The sequence below is a fragment of the Papaver somniferum genome, unplaced genomic scaffold, assembly GCF_003573695.1.
Source record: "Papaver somniferum cultivar HN1 unplaced genomic scaffold, ASM357369v1 unplaced-scaffold_19, whole genome shotgun sequence".
NCBI classification, from domain to species: domain Eukaryota; kingdom Viridiplantae; phylum Streptophyta; class Magnoliopsida; order Ranunculales; family Papaveraceae; genus Papaver; species Papaver somniferum.
In genome coordinates, this window is record NW_020628818.1 from 8,045,950 (window position 1) to 8,063,206 (window position 17,257).

At 36.4% G+C, this 17,257-nt stretch overlaps 1 protein-coding gene across 4 annotated transcripts; it reads left to right on the forward strand.

The window, feature by feature from the left end:
- The first annotated feature begins 3,675 nt into the window (after positions 1-3,675).
- Positions 3,676-11,410, forward strand: LOC113338377. Of its 4 annotated transcripts, none has more exons than XM_026583810.1 (18): positions 3,676-3,826; positions 4,523-4,961; positions 5,516-5,607; positions 5,938-6,102; positions 6,206-6,596; positions 7,259-7,377; positions 7,472-7,544; positions 7,625-7,845; positions 7,948-7,992; positions 8,454-8,544; positions 8,761-8,952; positions 9,151-9,245; positions 9,366-9,435; positions 9,529-9,681; positions 10,122-10,244; positions 10,489-10,659; positions 10,757-10,816; positions 10,899-11,410. In XM_026583810.1, exons 1-18 carry the CDS (start codon positions 3,783-3,785, stop codon positions 11,031-11,033), a joined length of 2,679 nt encoding a protein of 892 aa, XP_026439595.1. In that variant the 5' UTR covers positions 3,676-3,782; the 3' UTR covers positions 11,034-11,410. The 4 variants fall into 4 exon arrangements, with proteins under 4 accessions (XP_026439595.1, XP_026439593.1, XP_026439594.1 ...); XM_026583808.1 differs by having other exon boundaries at positions 3,679-3,826; positions 4,469-4,961; XM_026583809.1 differs by having other exon boundaries at positions 3,679-3,826; positions 4,469-4,961; positions 8,460-8,544.
- The last annotated feature ends 5,847 nt before the right edge of the window (positions 11,411-17,257 follow it).

Below are 17,257 nucleotides of genomic sequence, written 5' to 3' on the forward strand. Positions count from 1 at the left end.
TATTGGTTTATAATTTTTCTTATGATAATTTTCGGTTTACATAGCATGTGCTTGAATGCTTTATATTATTGCTATGGATGTTTATGAGATGTTTGATTTCGGTTTTCTAACCTTGATATTCGATCTCATATGTTGTGACCCTTATGGTTTGGCTGACTTTATGGTTTAGTAGGATTAAGTTCTAGCCCATGTTGGTAGGCTTTATCAAAGGATCATGAGGGGTTCTGATTGAAACAATATGTGAAAAACTCACAATATGCTGAATCGTTTGGTTTAGCATAAAAGCATATGTGTTTCGTGGTTTCAACTTTTGCTTGCAATAGCTAAAACCGGTTTTCAACCTTACTCTGGTAAAGGTTGGTTGTTGTTATTTTTTTGTTTTGCATAAGGATGAAAACATAATGATATTTCGATATCAATTCTCCCTGGAAGAAGATGCAAAACATATTGGAGAAGAGGATGCGAAATTTAAGGTAACGATTTTGTTAGTTAATCGTTTTCCTGTTTAAGAAAAGCCTGAGTTTATTGCGTACATTTATTGCTCTTGCTTAACAAAATTTCGGTACAATTGATGTTTTATTCCATTATTTGTGTATGGATGTATGTGTGATTCAATTGTTTCCGGTTAAGAAAAAGTATTGTTATCTTGCTTTATTGTTTGATATAAATCGTTTAGGCTTACAAAAATTCGGTGCAATTGCGGTGCTCTAATGTCTATGTTGTTTCAATTGCTTCCGGTTGAGGTGAATAATTATGCAAGTTTATTTATTTGGTTTGTATGACTTTTTTATGGCTTAACGAAAGAAAAGTCTTACAGGATGAATTGTTTAGTCCAATTCGATTGCGGATAAGAGAAACTAAGTTAATTCTGATCTTAGTTAGACTTATCAAAGTGGAGGTTTCGGTTATTCAAGTCTAATTGAATGACTTAACAAGAAATGCTAGTTAACTAACCTAGTACTTGTCTTGTTTAAAAGTTAAAGGTCTGAGTTATACGGATAATTAGAACCTGATGATAAAAATAGAGTTATCTTTATTTTGGTCTTATGGAACAAGCGATTGTATTTGTACAATCGGTTTAGCAAAGGAACTAAGGTGCTTAGCCGATTTTTGGTTTGCTAAACTATTAGGGAAAATTGCTTCGGGCAATTGTTTTCTTAGTAACATATCAAAACAAAATTACTTTGTAGTTTCGGTTTTGATATTGGTATCAAAAATGGTGTGTGGAACCCTCATGAGAGTATTCAATTCTGGACAAGGTACCGAGGTTTTTCTGCATTTGCGGTTTCCTTGTTAACAAAATCTTGCAGTGTCTTTTACTTTTCTATTTCCGTAATTATAATTGTTTTTATTATAATTAGAAGTAAAATACACAAACATTAATTCCTATTTACTTGATAGTAATCCTATTGTGTTTGGTTAAGTCCGAACCTCTTATCAAGTAAACATACTTCGTTGTTGTATTGTCTCGATCTCGTATCCATAGACGATCACACGAAGTGTGAACCGATTAGTTGTATTGTCTCGACTCAGTCCATAGACAATCACTTTAGGAGAAAGGACTTATAGGTGAACAAGTTTTAGATTGAGGTATATTTGGGTACCCTCGTCTTTTGAGAATCAACAAGCCCCATGGAAGTAAATGCCTAAAACAGATACAACTATTATATATCAAACACAAAAAGAAACTGGGTACATAAAATGAAATACCCAATTATTACAAGCTTTCCAATCTTCCATTAATGATCTTATTATCATAACAGGTTGATTTTTCTCGGGATAATGATCCAAAAATTTATCATACCTGAACTCCTTTCCATTTAGTCTCTCCGATCTTTAGACCCATTATTAAGAATGGTTATTTGAATACCTTTAGAGATGATAATTAGGCAGCCGAAATTAATGGTTCAATGGGAAGTACATTCACTATTATGACTATTATGATATGATCATCACTGATGATAAAAATAAAATAAAGATATGATCACCACAAAGAAGAGATTCCAAGATGGGATCCCCTTTACGAAGAGATAGAGAAGGAACAAAGGTAGGGCAACGACTTTAGCAGAAACAATTTGAAAACAAGATTTCTTAAAGAGAATAAAAATGGAGATGACGGAAAAGGACAAGAGAACAATATGTTTTTAACGATGCTTAACCAGTCAACATTAATCTTCGACCCTATTGCATCAAGTGCATGTTCTACGACCCAGACCCTAATTACGCTCTAAACTTAAGACCCTTTTACAAAATATCTCTTAAAATAATGCAGATTTCTCAGACAGAAGAGGACATTATAAGATGGTCTCCTTCAAAAGATGGTGTTTTTATAGTAAAAAGTGCCTATAACAAGCTCATTGAGAGAAGAGTTCAACATCAAGTTTTTGTTAGCAATGTTCCCAAAGCTGTATGGAAAGCATTATGGAAAATGAAACTTCCTCACAGATTCAAGCTTTTCACATGGAAATGTTTCAAAGATGTTGTTCAAACTTGAGAAAGGTTATCCCAACATAATCATTTAATTGAGTATCACTGCAGCATCTGTCAATATGAAGAAGAATCCCTTTATCACTTGTTGTTAACTTGTAATCATGCTAAAGATGTTTGGAGATCTCTGAATATCAATATTGATCAAGTCATTAACAACTGCCATAGTATCAAAGATTGGATCATCTACCGGTTCACTAATGTCAACAACTCAAGCTTAGAGGAACTGGAAACTTGGAGGAAAACTCTCATGGTGTCTTGCTGAATAATCTGGAAATAAAGATGTGAATGTATCTTTGAGGATAAAATTCTAAACCCTTTTAACACCGTCTCTATAATCAATTTTCAGTTGATTAGTCTCAGTTCCACACAGACTAGTCCCAACTTGGATATGAACTCGACAATAGTCTATTTACGGTTTATGTGGATGCTTCTTTTGATCACCATACTAATAATTGTCGCACTGGAATGGTGCTGGTTTTTAATGCAGGTGACCTCACATGATTCAAAGGCTCCTATGCAGGTAAAGTAAGAGATCCAGAAGAAGGAGAATGTATTGCTTTTTTGGAAGCTTCGAGATTAAAGCTTCAGGTCATACAAAGATCAACATAATGGCAGACACAGAGAATGTGGTTTATTCAGTTAATTCTGATAGTTTATTTGTTAAATGGAAGTATAAGAAATTAGTGAGAAATATTAAGTTTTTATTAAGCTCTTTCAGTTTTTCGAGTGTCACTCATGTCAAGAGGGATACTAATAACTTGGTTGATATGATAGCTAAGAAAGTGAGAAAAGATAATACATGTATTAAGGAATTACACAATGTTCTTGATTGTCTGAAAACTTTCTTAGACAAACATATTTTGCCTGCACTTCATTAAATAAAATTTATTTGTTCTCTAAAAAACTAAATTTATCTGTGAAAAAAATGTTTGGGAAAAATTATTATAAAAATTATTATACTAAAACCATTTATGATTATCATAAATGATAAAATGGATAATCACAAACTTTACCAAATAAGGCCTAATTGCCACAAACAAACCTGGTGAAGAGTAGTAATCCCAAGTTAAAAAACTGTTAGCGTGTCGGGAACTAGAAACAAAACAAAGAAGGATGGAATAGAAAATAACGATAAATTATGTGATCATTTATTTCACCACGTCTTCGGATAACAACCACGTCACTACTTGTTCTTCTCTTACCCATACCTATAACACTAATAATTATTAAGATCCCGCCTAAAAATTCCCCAACATTTTCTTTTTCGCCCCAGAAACTCTCAACAACTTCTTATGGACATTAAATTACAGCAGAATCATAGTTTCATCGCTTCCAGGTAATCTTAATTTCACTAATTCGTTCATCTTTTTGGTTTTTGTTTTTGAATTTTGCTTCGATTTTACTTTCTGAATTTTGTTATCTAATTTTACTGTGATTCAGTTCGTTAAGTGTTTATGGTGTGAATTTACTGAAGTACTATTCTTGATTAGATTTTAGCATAGATCTCCTCGCACTAGGTCCAGTTTTGCAGTTGAATGTAGGCATCGGAATGAGTAGTTTAGTTCACATATCAATCTGAGGTGTTGAACCGCTTTAGCAGAATCATCAAGTCCTCTAGGTTAATAATTTTACTTTTTTTTCCAAATATTTTTGGGGCAAGAGATAAGAGCTGTGAGGGTTTAGATTTTGTTGGGGCATTTTTTACTTTCAGCAAGGATCGGTGTGGAGATATGGACTGCTGGGCTAGAGTATGAGAGTCAGCCCCTAGCCAATAGGGTAATTCCCACTTGGTTAGGGAAGTTACGATTGCCTTTCCTTTTCGATGATGACAAACTCAATTTGTTCATTCTCAAGTGTGAATCACCCATTCGCTATAGGATAGTGTGCTTAAACTAGCTAACATTGAAAAGCCTTAACGGCTTAATACTTGCTTTACAATTTTTCAGAAGTGTGATTTGTGGATGTTATGTCTGTGCAGCGCTTCAAATCCATGTTTTTCAAGAAAGCCAATTAGAATCCATTTTTTCTGCAGGAAAGTGGTTGATATTAACCAGCTACTATGCAGCTGGGGTTCACCGAGGAAGAGAGTTCGTATGAGGCATGGGTTATTGGAGTATGATAAGAATACTCACTGTGGTAGGTGGGTTGAATTTAGAAAGTATCGTCCCGCGTTTTGTAAACCAAGAAGACAAGGAGATTTCTCTCTGTTGGCATCTTCTGATGATGGTGTAACAGTTAATGGGACTTCTCAATCAAGCCCCGGCAGTGATGTAGAGGAAATGAGGATCAAATTGGATCAATCCTTGCAAGGTGAAGACTGTAGTGATGGATTGATCCAGTCATTACATGATGCAGCAAGGGTCTTTGAGTTGGGACTTATAAAGCAGATTTCCTTGTTGAAAAGCTCTTGGTTCTCTGCCGCATGGCTTGGTGTTGACAAAAATGCATGGGTCAAATCACTATCTTACCAGGTCAGACTATCAGCTAGATTATGCTGGAATTTTCATTTTGCTAGCATGCCACAATTACTACTGATCACCAATACTTGCATATCCAGAACACATATCTTGCACATGCATCTTGTAGCATCACAAAGCTGGCTGTTATGTTTGATTTGAACTTTATTGAACCTAGTTTCCAAATCACCTTCAATGGTTGTTTAGTCATAAAATTAAAGAACTCAAATTGCTACCTCTCTTATCATGGCAAATGAATAGGCATTAGTTGCCTCCTCTCAGAATAAGTGGTTTTTTCTGATACTGATTATATAGATGACTGAGATTCCTCTGATGAGTTTACCATGTTCTGATTGATAATAGAAATAGAGTAATCCTGTTATCTCTAATGCATTACCCTGAGGAGAAGCTAAAGTGTGCCATTTTGTTCCTGCACTCAAATTTTCTCTTGTTAAAGCTTGCGTAGCGAGCTCATCATGTAGATATACTTTGTGGCATGAGACGTGGTAGAGTCACATTTTGATATCTTTTATGTTGTAGGTAGCTTGTCTGACAATTTATTCTGTCAGGCTGCCCTTTATTCTTTCCTGCAAGCAGCTAGCGAGATTTCATCTCGCGGGGACCAAAGAGACAGGGATATTAATGTTTTTGTTCAGCGGAGGTGAGTAAAACCCCTAACTTAATCTTTGATGATCCTTCCTGTAACTCTTATCTGCTGCAACAGATGTGGTTCTCCTTTAAATTGGAACTGGTAAATGATAACATAATAGGATAGGCAAATTTCCTTTCTACAGCTTGATAAACTTCAATTTACTGAGCTTTTGGGTTACCTGTTTTGTTGATCATATTCGTTATTTTAATTCGGCGAATGCAAGAATTATTCTTTTCTACTTCAATTGCTTTCTTTGCCAGACTGGTTAAGTATGTTTTATTACAATGGATGTAGCAGTGCTTTTCAGTTTATTTATGAACACATGTTACATTGGTGCAGCTTACTTAGGCAATGCGCTCCCTTGGAAAATTTAATAAAAGATGAATTGTCAGCGAAACAACCAGAGGCATATGAATGGTTTTGGTCAGATCAACTACCTATGGTTGTCACAACGTTTGTTAACTATTTCGAAAGGGATCCACGCTTCATTGCAGCTACTTCAATGTATGCGATACTTCATAATTTATTTTTTTACTTTAGAGGGTTTACATTTGCATGGCAGATACTGCTTCGAAAACTAAGAATGAAATTTCTATCCTACTGACAGATATGGAAAAGGATTAAAATTGGCTGCAGGCTGCTCTAGTGACATATCACTTCTCATGCTTGCTCTCACCTGCGTTGCTGCGATTACAAAACTTGGGCCGGCAAAAGTCTCTTGTCCTCAGTTCTTCTCCTTGATTCCCGATGAAACTGGCAGATTGATGGACATGCTGGTTGATTTTGTTCCAATACGACAAGCTTATTATTCCATTAAGGATATCGGTCTACGCAGAGAATTTCTTGTTCACTTTGGCCCACGAGCTGCATCGTCTAGAGTAAACGACAAAGGGGCAGAAGAGCTTGCTTTCTGGGTGGAAATTATCCAGCAACAGCTGCAGCGAGCAATTGATCGGGAGAAAATTTGGTCTAAGCTAACTACAAGCGAAAGTATCGAGGTTAGAAATATCTTGAACTAACTCTACATTCTTCCAAGTGGTTTCTTGCTTCTTAAAAGGTTAATACACGAGGGGAAAAAATTTGGTTTATGCCCATTATGATGTTACAGTGGTTAGTTATTGCTAAGGGTAATTCTGGTGTGAATAAAAACAATCAACAGTTGCATTTGGTATTACATGTTCTCTGGTACTGTATTGTTTTACTGTATACCAGTGTATGAATAAAAATAGAAAGCATGTTTATGTTAGTAAACATTCACTAGAATCGTGTGAACTGGGTGAATGGATATTGTTTTCTGAAGTATATTTCTTTGATTGACATGAAGAATTTTGTTTGAATACAATGCTCGATCATGTCGACCATTAGTTGTGCTACATTTTGGTGATGTTAGTTTCGCGAAGTTCACTTCCCCTACCCTTGCTTTCATCTTTTTTATACACAATGTGTTTTAGTTTGATTATGTACTTCTCCTTTTCGTCTTTTTGACTTCGTTTATTAGGTCTTGTTCTGGTACTGTAAATGTTGTTTGTAGGAACATGCAAAATCACATTGATTAATAAACTAGGACTTGGCCTTCTATTCCTGAAACTTATTTGATTTGAGTACTTCAGTTGTTCATCATGTAGATTCAAGTTCTTAAGGTTTCTGATTGTGTATACAGGTACTTGAGAAGGATTTGGCAATATTTGGATTCTTCATTGCTTTAGGAAGAAGTACACAGTCGTTTTTGTTTGAAAATAACTTTGATGTCCTAGACGATCCGCTTGAGAGTTTCATTAGGTATAGCTCACTCTCCAATTGCACTTTCCTCTTAAAGTTTTTTTTTGTTTTTGTTTGTTTGACGTGTTTCTGTCTTGTCAATAACTTGTTTCAGGTACCTCATAGGGGGTAGTGTGCTTTACTATCCCCAGCTCTCGTCAATAAGTTCTTATCAACTGTATGTGGAGGTTAGCGTGATCTTTAATTAATCTCATTTAAGTTAATAGTTATCATGGTAATAGTACGATCTTAGTTTTAAAACTCACAGGTAGTTTGTGAAGAATTGGAGTGGCTTCCTTTCTATCCAATAGAGGAAGGTGCAGTAAAACGGTGTCGATCCCACACCAGTAAAGCTAAAGGACCTCCCAATGCAGCAGCAGTTCCCCAAGTTTTGGATGTGTCCTCTTACTGGATGCAAAGCTTTATCAAGTACAGTAAATGGTTGGAGAACCCTACCAATATCAAATCAGCAGCATTTCTTTCCAGAGGGTAATAAAACTAAGTATAGGTTTAACCGTTCTGTATTTCATAGTCTTCTAACCCATTATTGAATAGGTGAACTTTTCTAAATTTGTTATATTCTGTTTATAGGCACAACAAGTTAAGAGCGTGCACAGAAGAGCTTGGAGTATTGAAGTAAGCTCATTGATGTAAACTCATCTGCAGATCTATTCCTCTTTAGACAATAATTGTTTGGGGTAAATTTAAGAATTTAATGCAACCCACGCTATCTATTTTTTACTTCATCAAGTGTGTTGGGTTTGGATGAGGTTGGGGTCCTTCAAATAAACTCCAGTGGTTTGTTTTGTTTATTAGTTTCTGTCAAGAGCAGTATGATTGACACTACGTGTAAACTTGATTCATTCAAAGTCCAAACTAATATCTAAGTGGAAAACTGAAGAGTGGACAGCCTTAACTAAACATTGTTTATGATTTTGGCCCTCCGGATTGGTCTAACATTTCCTTTTTGTTTCTACTGATACTGTTGGTTTTATACGACTCATATATGTAATCAACCTCCAAATATAAAAGCTGGTATTTGTTAGCCCAACTCTCATGATTAACTATATGTACAACATTTCTAAATTTTGCTGCAGAAACAGAATGGAGGAGAATGTGGTGGGGAATCAGAGAACTGTCTCCGGAAATTATTCACAGACTAAGAAAGAGCTGGATTCTTTTGACGAGGTAGCCATCACCCTCTTATACTGATACTAATATATGTGAGAAGTGTCTGGATTTGTTCATTCTTGATCAAATGATGCTGTGATGGTATATGGTCCATCCGTCTCTGGATGGTGGTAACCTTCTAAAAGAATGTTTTTTTAGCCTCATTCGTGCGCTATCTTCCTGCTTTCCTTTCTTACATACCGGCTTTCTGACACCTTTCAATGGTTTATTCAGGCCCTGGAGAATGTTGAAGAAGCTGTAAAAAGGTTAGAGCAATTGCTTCAAGAGTTGCATGTCTCCAGCTCTGATCATGGGAAAGAGCATTTAAAAGCCGCTTGCTCTGATCTTGAGAGGATAAGGAAGCTAAAAAAAGAAGCCGAATTTCTGGAAGCGTCTTTCAGGGCTAAAGCGGCTTCTCTTCAGCAGGTTCTTATTTGTTTCTTGTTTAAGCACATGATCTACGCTATTTGTTGTTTTTTGCTTGTATCTTAATGTTCACTTTAGTTTCTCTCCCGTCATACTTATTGAGGGAAGAAGAAGTTCTCTCTGGCCTTTGCTTTTTTCATTTGACCTTCTATATTTATAGTAGCATGTTCTGATGGGCTTTTTCTGCTAATCAATCAGGAAGAAGTTAAAAATAGTTCACAATATTTCAAGAGGAAAAACGAAATAAGTGATAATGTGGAGGGAAGTGTTAGAGATGGAACCCAAGCAGATAGGTTTGTTGCCTAGTCTTGCTTATTTCATGTGCATGTATTTATCTTCTTAAGGGTGTAGTTTATCTCTTTTGTTCATAAACGATTAATTTACAGAGTTTGTACTGCCATTGCCTATTTCAGGGTTGTTGATAACCCTCGTGGTTTGTGGAGCATGTTGGTGCCGGAAAGGAAGACAGAATCTGGATCATTGGTATGCGCAGAGGGTCCTTTCTATGCAGCAAAATCGCAAATAATCACTTATCAGCAAAATCGCTAATAAATTGAAACGTTCATCATTGTGTAGGAAGGTGAAAGTTTAGGACAAGCTGCGGTTTCTAGTACGGGTGATATAGACTCTGATTCGAATGAAATTCGACGTTTTGAAATTCTAAGGAATGAGCTAATCGAACTTGAAAATCGAGTGCAGAGAAGTAGCCAGCAATCTGAGAATGAGGAGGTAAATTTGGGCATCTTGATTTGACATGTTCTGCTGACATTAAAGATGATAAAAGAGTTTTTCTTTTCTCGTTCAATGGCGGTTGTGTGATAAGCTTAGTGTATGATTCATTTAGTTGAGAAACTAGTTAGAAGCCACATGAAATCTGTCATCTTGTTTGCAAATAGATCTCATTAGCATACAGTGGCAGCTTAGCGTATAAATTTCATTGTTTCTCCATTTTTATTGAAATGTCCTCCCACTTATAAACCATTTCCTCCCTTCTAATTCTCTTTTTTTTTATTGATTTTATTGAATTTTTTTTAACGCAGTTAAATCTTTAAGCTTTTACCTTTGATATTTTTGGTGATTTCTTCTACACCGTTACTTTTCTAGTAACCTATTTAATATGCATCATGCATGAGCAACTATAATATCGAGATTTGTGTTCATTCTATCAGGACGTTGCTGGCTCAGGAAGCATGGTTACTTATGCGAAAGCTGCAGATGGTGGATTAGTTCAGGTTCAGAAGAAAGAAAGTTTTATTGGAAAATCAATAGACAAGATGAAAGAAGCTGGCACGGTACACATATATTTCACTATCGAGTCTGCCAGTCTGGTATCTTTAGTTCAGCTGATGTAGATGGGTAAATGATAAACAGATGACAAATGGTTTAGTTGTAGAATCATTGAAAATGTCAAAAACTTCAGGACAAGTCAGTTTTTCCATGCATTAAGTCTTTAAGTAAACTTACATGGACAGATACTACTTATATCCCTATACTGACAGAGCTGACATGTTTAGGTTGTTTATTTTGTTTGAGCAGGATGTTTGGCAAGGAACTCAGCTGTTAGCAATTGATACATCCACAGCTATGGGGCTGCTACAGAGAGTTCTTACCGGAGATGAACTGACTGTAAAAGAAAGCAAAGCGCTCCGAAGAACTGTAACAGACTTGGCATCAGTGATACCTATTGGCATTCTTATGCTTCTTCCGGTCTGTGCACACAAATTGTCCCCATTATTTCAATGCTTCCCGTGTATTCACCAGTTCTGCTATTAGCCTCCAACTGAAAACCATATTCTGATTGCAGGTTACTGCAGTCGGACATGCGGCTATGTTAGCTGCTATCAAAAGATATGTTCCATCATTGGTATGTTACATCTGAATGATTTGCGTATCTTTCCTCAAGATGTTGCATATCCTTGAGATAAACATTGCCTTGTGTTTGGCAGATCCCTTCGACGTATGGACCAGAAAGGTTAGATCTCTTGAGGAAGCTTGAGAAAGTAAAGGAGATGGAACGCAACGAAGTGAAACCGAATGACAATGTAAAAGTGGACAGCCTCATGAGCTCCGACAACCTATAACTGATTAATTTAGAGATATGATGAATTTTTTCACTCCACATGACAAGCTTTCTATATCAATGGATCAGTTCATTAAGCTACTACACGTTTTTCTTCTTCTTCCTTAGTTCTGTGATCTTTGATAGTAGATGGGCGTATATAAGCTTGTTTAATGTATCTGGTACTCCAGGGAGACGCCATTGGCTGCAATGTCCTGGGGAAGGAATTGGTATGCTGGCTCCCTGTAGACCTAGAGGTCACCATCTTTCCTAAACTCCGCCAGATATGTAATAAACTGTATATTTCTCTTTTACATCTTTCATCACTTCAATTGTTTTATAAATAAACATGCTATTCCATGGTTCTTTTTTCACCCTGGTATAGTTATTTTCTGGTTATGTACTAGAGTCGCAATGAACACCTTCATTCCGTTTCCCTTCTGCATTTTCTGGTAGTTGTTCCCTGGAAAGTTTTCTACATTTTCATTAGCGTTTCTTTCTCTACCGCGTCCCGCTCTGTCTGCCAATGGAGCAGAGATGAGAGCTGACGAGTTTGCTCATAATTTCCTTCAATCACTCTCTAAGTAGAACAACTGACCTTGTTCGTAATCTTAGTCATAATCATACAATGTAGAGGATATGATTATTACTTAGATTGGAATGCTTAGTCTTGTTACCTTCACATGATGATGATCCATCATCCATTCAACGGTAAATGTTTTTGTTGGTAAAGTTAGAATGCATACAAATTTGACTCTTATGTTCTATAGCTCTTATTAACTTTTCCATTCAGAATAATGTAGTACCATTCTGTATTTACTGAAAGAGAGAAACCAAACATGTGCTCTGCTATTTTCAATTTCAAGTGACAGTTAGAATTCTTATATACAGTGTTGGAAGTTGAAACATTGAGCTACGATCAGACGTTGTTCTGAACACGACTCCTATGTGAGATCCAAGGACAATGTTTATTATATTCTGGGTTTACAGTCGCACACTGCCACGCATTCGCGTATGTTCCGAACTTCCGATACAATCTGCCCTGGACTGGAGGAGTCCCAAGTGAGAGGCCTACAGCAACAAGGGTACTTCCGCAGCCTGGAAGGACTGGAGCTTGACCAGTTCGTCCCAATAGTGGCTAACACTTGTAAACTGGAAGTACAAATCTGCTGAATTCAAATCAGAGCTATATTAATTTTTTATGTTCAATTGATTAGGGAACAAAATGCTATTAACGCTGCAGAAGAATTTTATGGCGTCTTAAAACATTTGATGTTTCAACAGCAGAAGAGGCAGAGCCAGGGCTATCCAGAGGGATCTAAACAAGGCACTTAAGAAGAAAGAACCTTGCAGAAAAAGTCAATGCTGGACAGAGACCGAAACCAATACAAATACAAAATGCTTGTTATCTCTAATTTGCCCCCAACACCCTCCAAGATTTGTCTCATCTGTAAAAAAAAAAACGCACTTTGATTCAGCATTTTATTTTTAAATGGCCAAAACTAATACCCAACTGCGCTATGGAATCAAACTCCAGTTTGACTCTTGCTGTTGTTGCAACTTGCAATTGACATTTTGCTTCTTTTGCAACTCTTTCCTTAAAAAGGAAATGAAGAATTTGACCACTTTAGCCAAGAAATCTATCACCCATAACTGATTGGAACAATAATATCCAACTAGATATGGGAAGATAACAATCTTTACTGATCTTGTTTGACCGGCAGAGTAAATCTTTACTGATCTTGTTTTTATATTCTTATCAGAACCTATATTGTAAGTTTTAGCCCAATGAAAGTGCTTTATAGATACCTGAACAAGCATTTAGCTTCAAATTTGTTTTTTTTATATAGGTACCTCAACTTAGTTTTCAAGTGGAAAATATAGAATCGAGATCTCTCCATCAAGTGAAATATGTCTTCAAAGCTTTGATTAATGAATTAATAACCTAGTATAGCATATTTTTAGGGAACAGATTTTCGTAGTATCTGATTTGAACTTTGCTGAAGGTTGATACATATGCAACCTTTAACTCATAGTCAAATTTGTGTTAACTTGTGACTTGAATCACTCTCTCAAAATCCAATTTTATAACCACTAGGCATCGTTAGTTATACTTAAATCAAGTAGCACTGGGCGATTTCAATATAGGGGACCAAGAAAATTGATTTGATATGTAAAAGTAAGATTTAGATTTAATGAGCCGATAGGCTTTTTTTTTTTTTTTTTTTAATAAGAAAACTGGGTACCCTGAAGTTACATAGAGATCTGATACTGATCTTGCATGCTTTGACGGTGGTTCATAAAGTTCAATAAAGAAAAACCATCTCAGGTATTAGATAAACCTTCCAACGGACTAACAACCGCTAGATTCCTCGTAACATTATTTTCGAAAGTAGGGATCATAGTAAGAGTTTTGTATGAAGCGAAAGTTTGAATTGCATCATTCCTTCAACTTGATTGGAGCTTTTGCAATCTTGTTTACTTCTTTCTGAGTAGCTTCAAGAACTTTCAAGTCGTCACTTTCGATTTGTACCATCTGAATGTTCAAATCTTGTGGCCACTTGATCGTCTATGAAGTCGCCTTGCCCTCTAGCTCCTCTCGGCCAATTCCTGTTGTATGGACACACTTCCTTCTGAGATAGCCCTATATGATCAGAAGTAGTCAGAGCAATGCCATAGTTATTTTTGATCAAATCACAAACCACAACAACATTAATTTTCACTGTTAAAATGGGTGGGTTTATTATGTTGTCCGAGTTGGAGATAATAATCTCCTTCTCCTTATGTAAATACCTCATGCATTTGTCATTATTTTTAACTAAAGCAGTGATACTATACTTGGTTCTAGCTACATTTGGTTTGTCTTTCCTAAACACTAGATCACATCTAGTTTTCCAAATCTTCCACATTATATTGGCCATAGTCTCTGGCAGTTAGGGACTCGCCTCTCCCTGATGTCGGTTCTAGTAAACCAATTGTTAACCCATTCCAAGAATTGCACTTGATTGTTGAGAATAAAATCAGTATTAAATCCAATGCTATTGAAAATGCTTAAAGTAAATTCATAAAACATAAAGTTATGGTTTAGAGTTTCATCATGTCGTCCACATATTGGACAAACTTGTTTATGGTTGGAATGATTCTTACAATTCTTTCATTGAGCGACAGGATCTCGTGGAGACATTTCCATAGAAACGTTGTTATCCTTGGCATTGTATTCAAATTCCAGACCGTTCTCCAGGTTTCTCTTTCATGTTGTTGCACTTGTTGACCTATTGTAACAATTTGGTTATAAAGGGATTTAGTAGTGAACTTTCCCTTAGTCTCCAACTTCCAAACCAGTTGATTCTCTCTATCCTTACTGATGCTTATTATACTGACCATTTCCACCACTTCAGTTTGGAAACAGAGTTGCAACTTATTGATGTTCCTTTTCCCCTCTTCTATAGAAAAATCCATTAACTCACAATAAATGTGAAACACTTACTTTGTTGATTAAGAGATCATAAAGTACTTTCCACTTCAGCACACCATAAGTCTTTCCAAATTCTGATCATTTTACCATTGCCCACCACCCAAATTGAGTTTTCTTGAACTTTCGGCATTTGTTTGTTTATATTTTTCCACCACCATGACACTGTATCTCACTGTTGAGAAGGCTATGATAGGAATAATACTTGTGCTTTATTACTTGCGCCAACAAAGTATTAGGGATTGACTAGTCTCCAAGTAACCTTAGCCAACATCGCATCATTGAAAATTTGCAGATTAAGAAAACCGACCGCAACCGGAACCCTAAAACAATTCATTTGGTACATACGAATAATAGTTGTTGAGGTATGTATCAAGGTGGCCTTAGCAACACAGGATTTTTTTTTAGGATTCCAAATTTGAAGCTTATTTTCTACTCTAACTAACACATTTTGAAAAGAATTCACTTTAGAAGTGTGAGTGAACAAGGGTGAACCTAAGTATTTATCATTCAGGGCTATTCTACGAACTCTCAAAGTATTGCCGACTCTATCAATAGTGACCTGGTGAGAGTTGGTATTAAAAGATATCCCCGACTTTTCAAAATTTATTAACTTCGAGGATGCATTACTAAAATCAGTAAAGAGTTTCAAAATGTTCTCGCCTTCTAGCATGTTGGTAGAAGAAAAGACCAGAAAGTCATCCGCAAAAAGAAGATGGGATATTGGTGGAGCATTAAACCCCATATTTATCCCATGAATAAGATTAGAATCCTCAGCATTGGATATAACTATAGGAAACACTTCTAAACACAATATAAATAGGTAAGGCGATAGAGGATCGCCTTGACGAAGGCCTCTAGAAGGGACAAATTGGTAACCCGTTACACCATTAACCAACACTGAGGAACAGACAGTGCTGAAGCACTGGTTTACCAGGTTGCACCATTCCTCAAAAAAACTGAATTTTCTCATGACATCTAACAGAAAATTCCACTTGACCCTGTCAAACGCATTTGACATGAACCTTAATGCCCATTAGGAATTCATTACCCCTTTGATCCCTCATAGCGTGTATTATTTCATGCACAATGAGCACATTTTCTGAAATCTGCCTACCCGGAACAAAAACGGACAGAAAGGGAGAAATAATCTTAGGCACCATAACTTTTAACCTATTTTCTAGAGTTTTGGAAATCATTTTGTAAACAATGTTACTCAAACGAATGGGTCTGTAGTCACTGGCCAACTGCGGGAATTCTATCTTAGGAATTAGGCATATAAAAGTAGCATTTATTTCCCACAAAATTAACCCAGTAGTAAATAAACTAGTGACCATATTGAAAACATCCTCCTTTACCACTTCCCAATTTTCTGAAAGAACCTTGGAATAAAAACGTCTGGGCCCGGAGGTGTGTCGGGCTCCATGGAAAAACAACCTGTTTCAGTTCCTCCAAAGTATGACTATGAGTAAGCATACTGTTGTCTTTAGAACTAACTACTCGGGGCATCATGTTTAGATAGTCAGTGCTCGGTCTCAGATTAGCGGCAGTAGCAACCTTTCTAAAGTGCTTTGTAATTGTTGCTGTTACGCAAGCTTTTCCTTCCACCCAATTTCCATTTTGGTCTTTGATTGCTTCACTCCTATTTCCCCTCCATCTATTCGGAGTTTTTTTGTGGAAGTAACCGGTATTTCTATCCCCCAACTGAATATCATGTTCGCCGCTCTTATCCTTCCTGAAGATCTCCTCCAACTTGTACCAATGAGCTAATGTTTCCTCTCTCTGTCTTATTTCTTAGGACCTGTTTAGAAGATTCTGTTCAGAAATGGATTTTTCTAGATTGTTTTTGGCTCTAATGATGTTGGTTCTGATGTCTCCACATGAATATTTGTTCCAAAGCCTGATATTATTTTTGGTTGTGCTGAGTTTTCTGAATATTCTGTGAGCATTGCTACATGTAACATGAATGTTCCAGGTAGTATAAATGATGTCTAAGCATGCTTTCTCATTGAGCCAAATGCCCAAAACTTTGAAAGATTTGTGGCCAGGGTTTGCTTGATAGTTGGTATTGAGCATGATTGGAGAATGATCAGAACCTACAACAACCAAGTGCTTGACAATAGATTTCTTGTTGCAGTCGCAAAATTCGTAGCTATCCAACCCTCTATCACGTCTTGCTTCAGTCATCTCATTGTCAGTCCTTCTATTAGTCCATTTAAACTTATATCCCATGAACCCCAAGTCTTCTAAACTTGCCAATCCTAAGAGATGAATAATCTTTTTCTTCAGATTTGTTGAAGTAACCAATCCAATTTTTATCATGCGCATACAAAGAGAGGTTCAAATCCCCCATCACAACCCATTCACCTCTAAAAGTACTGGCGAAAGAAGTTAGATACCGCCAGAAACAGTAGTTTTATGGCCAATTAGAAGGAGCATACACACAAGAGATAACACATTCCCTATTAGTAGCATTTTCAAGAACATGACAGTTGACCAGATTATCATAATATATACCAACATTTAAGTTAATTCCTATTTTCCAAACAATAACTAGACCACCAGAAAGACGCACATGGTCCACAATGAAATAAGATTTGTAGTTTAACCCCAATATAACTCTATTCATAAAAGTTCTTTTATTCTTAGTTTCACATAGAAAAAGGATGTTGAGATCATGAGAATTCACCAGGTCTTTTAATTGTGACTGAGTAGTCTCGTTACCCAAGCCTTGAAAATTCCAACTAATTATTTTTAGGTTCCCAATATAGTGC

Coding starts and splice junctions, on each gene's coding strand:
- LOC113338377 (XM_026583808.1), top strand. CDS start 3,783: ATGGACATTAAATTACAGCAGAATCATAGTTTCATCGCTTCCAG. Junction 7,846..7,947: donor GCAGCATTTCTTTCCAGAGG/GTAATAAAACTA, acceptor TTCTGTTTATAG/GCACAACAAGTTAAGAGCGT. Junction 8,545..8,760: donor AGCTGGATTCTTTTGACGAG/GTAGCCATCACC, acceptor TGGTTTATTCAG/GCCCTGGAGAATGTTGAAGA.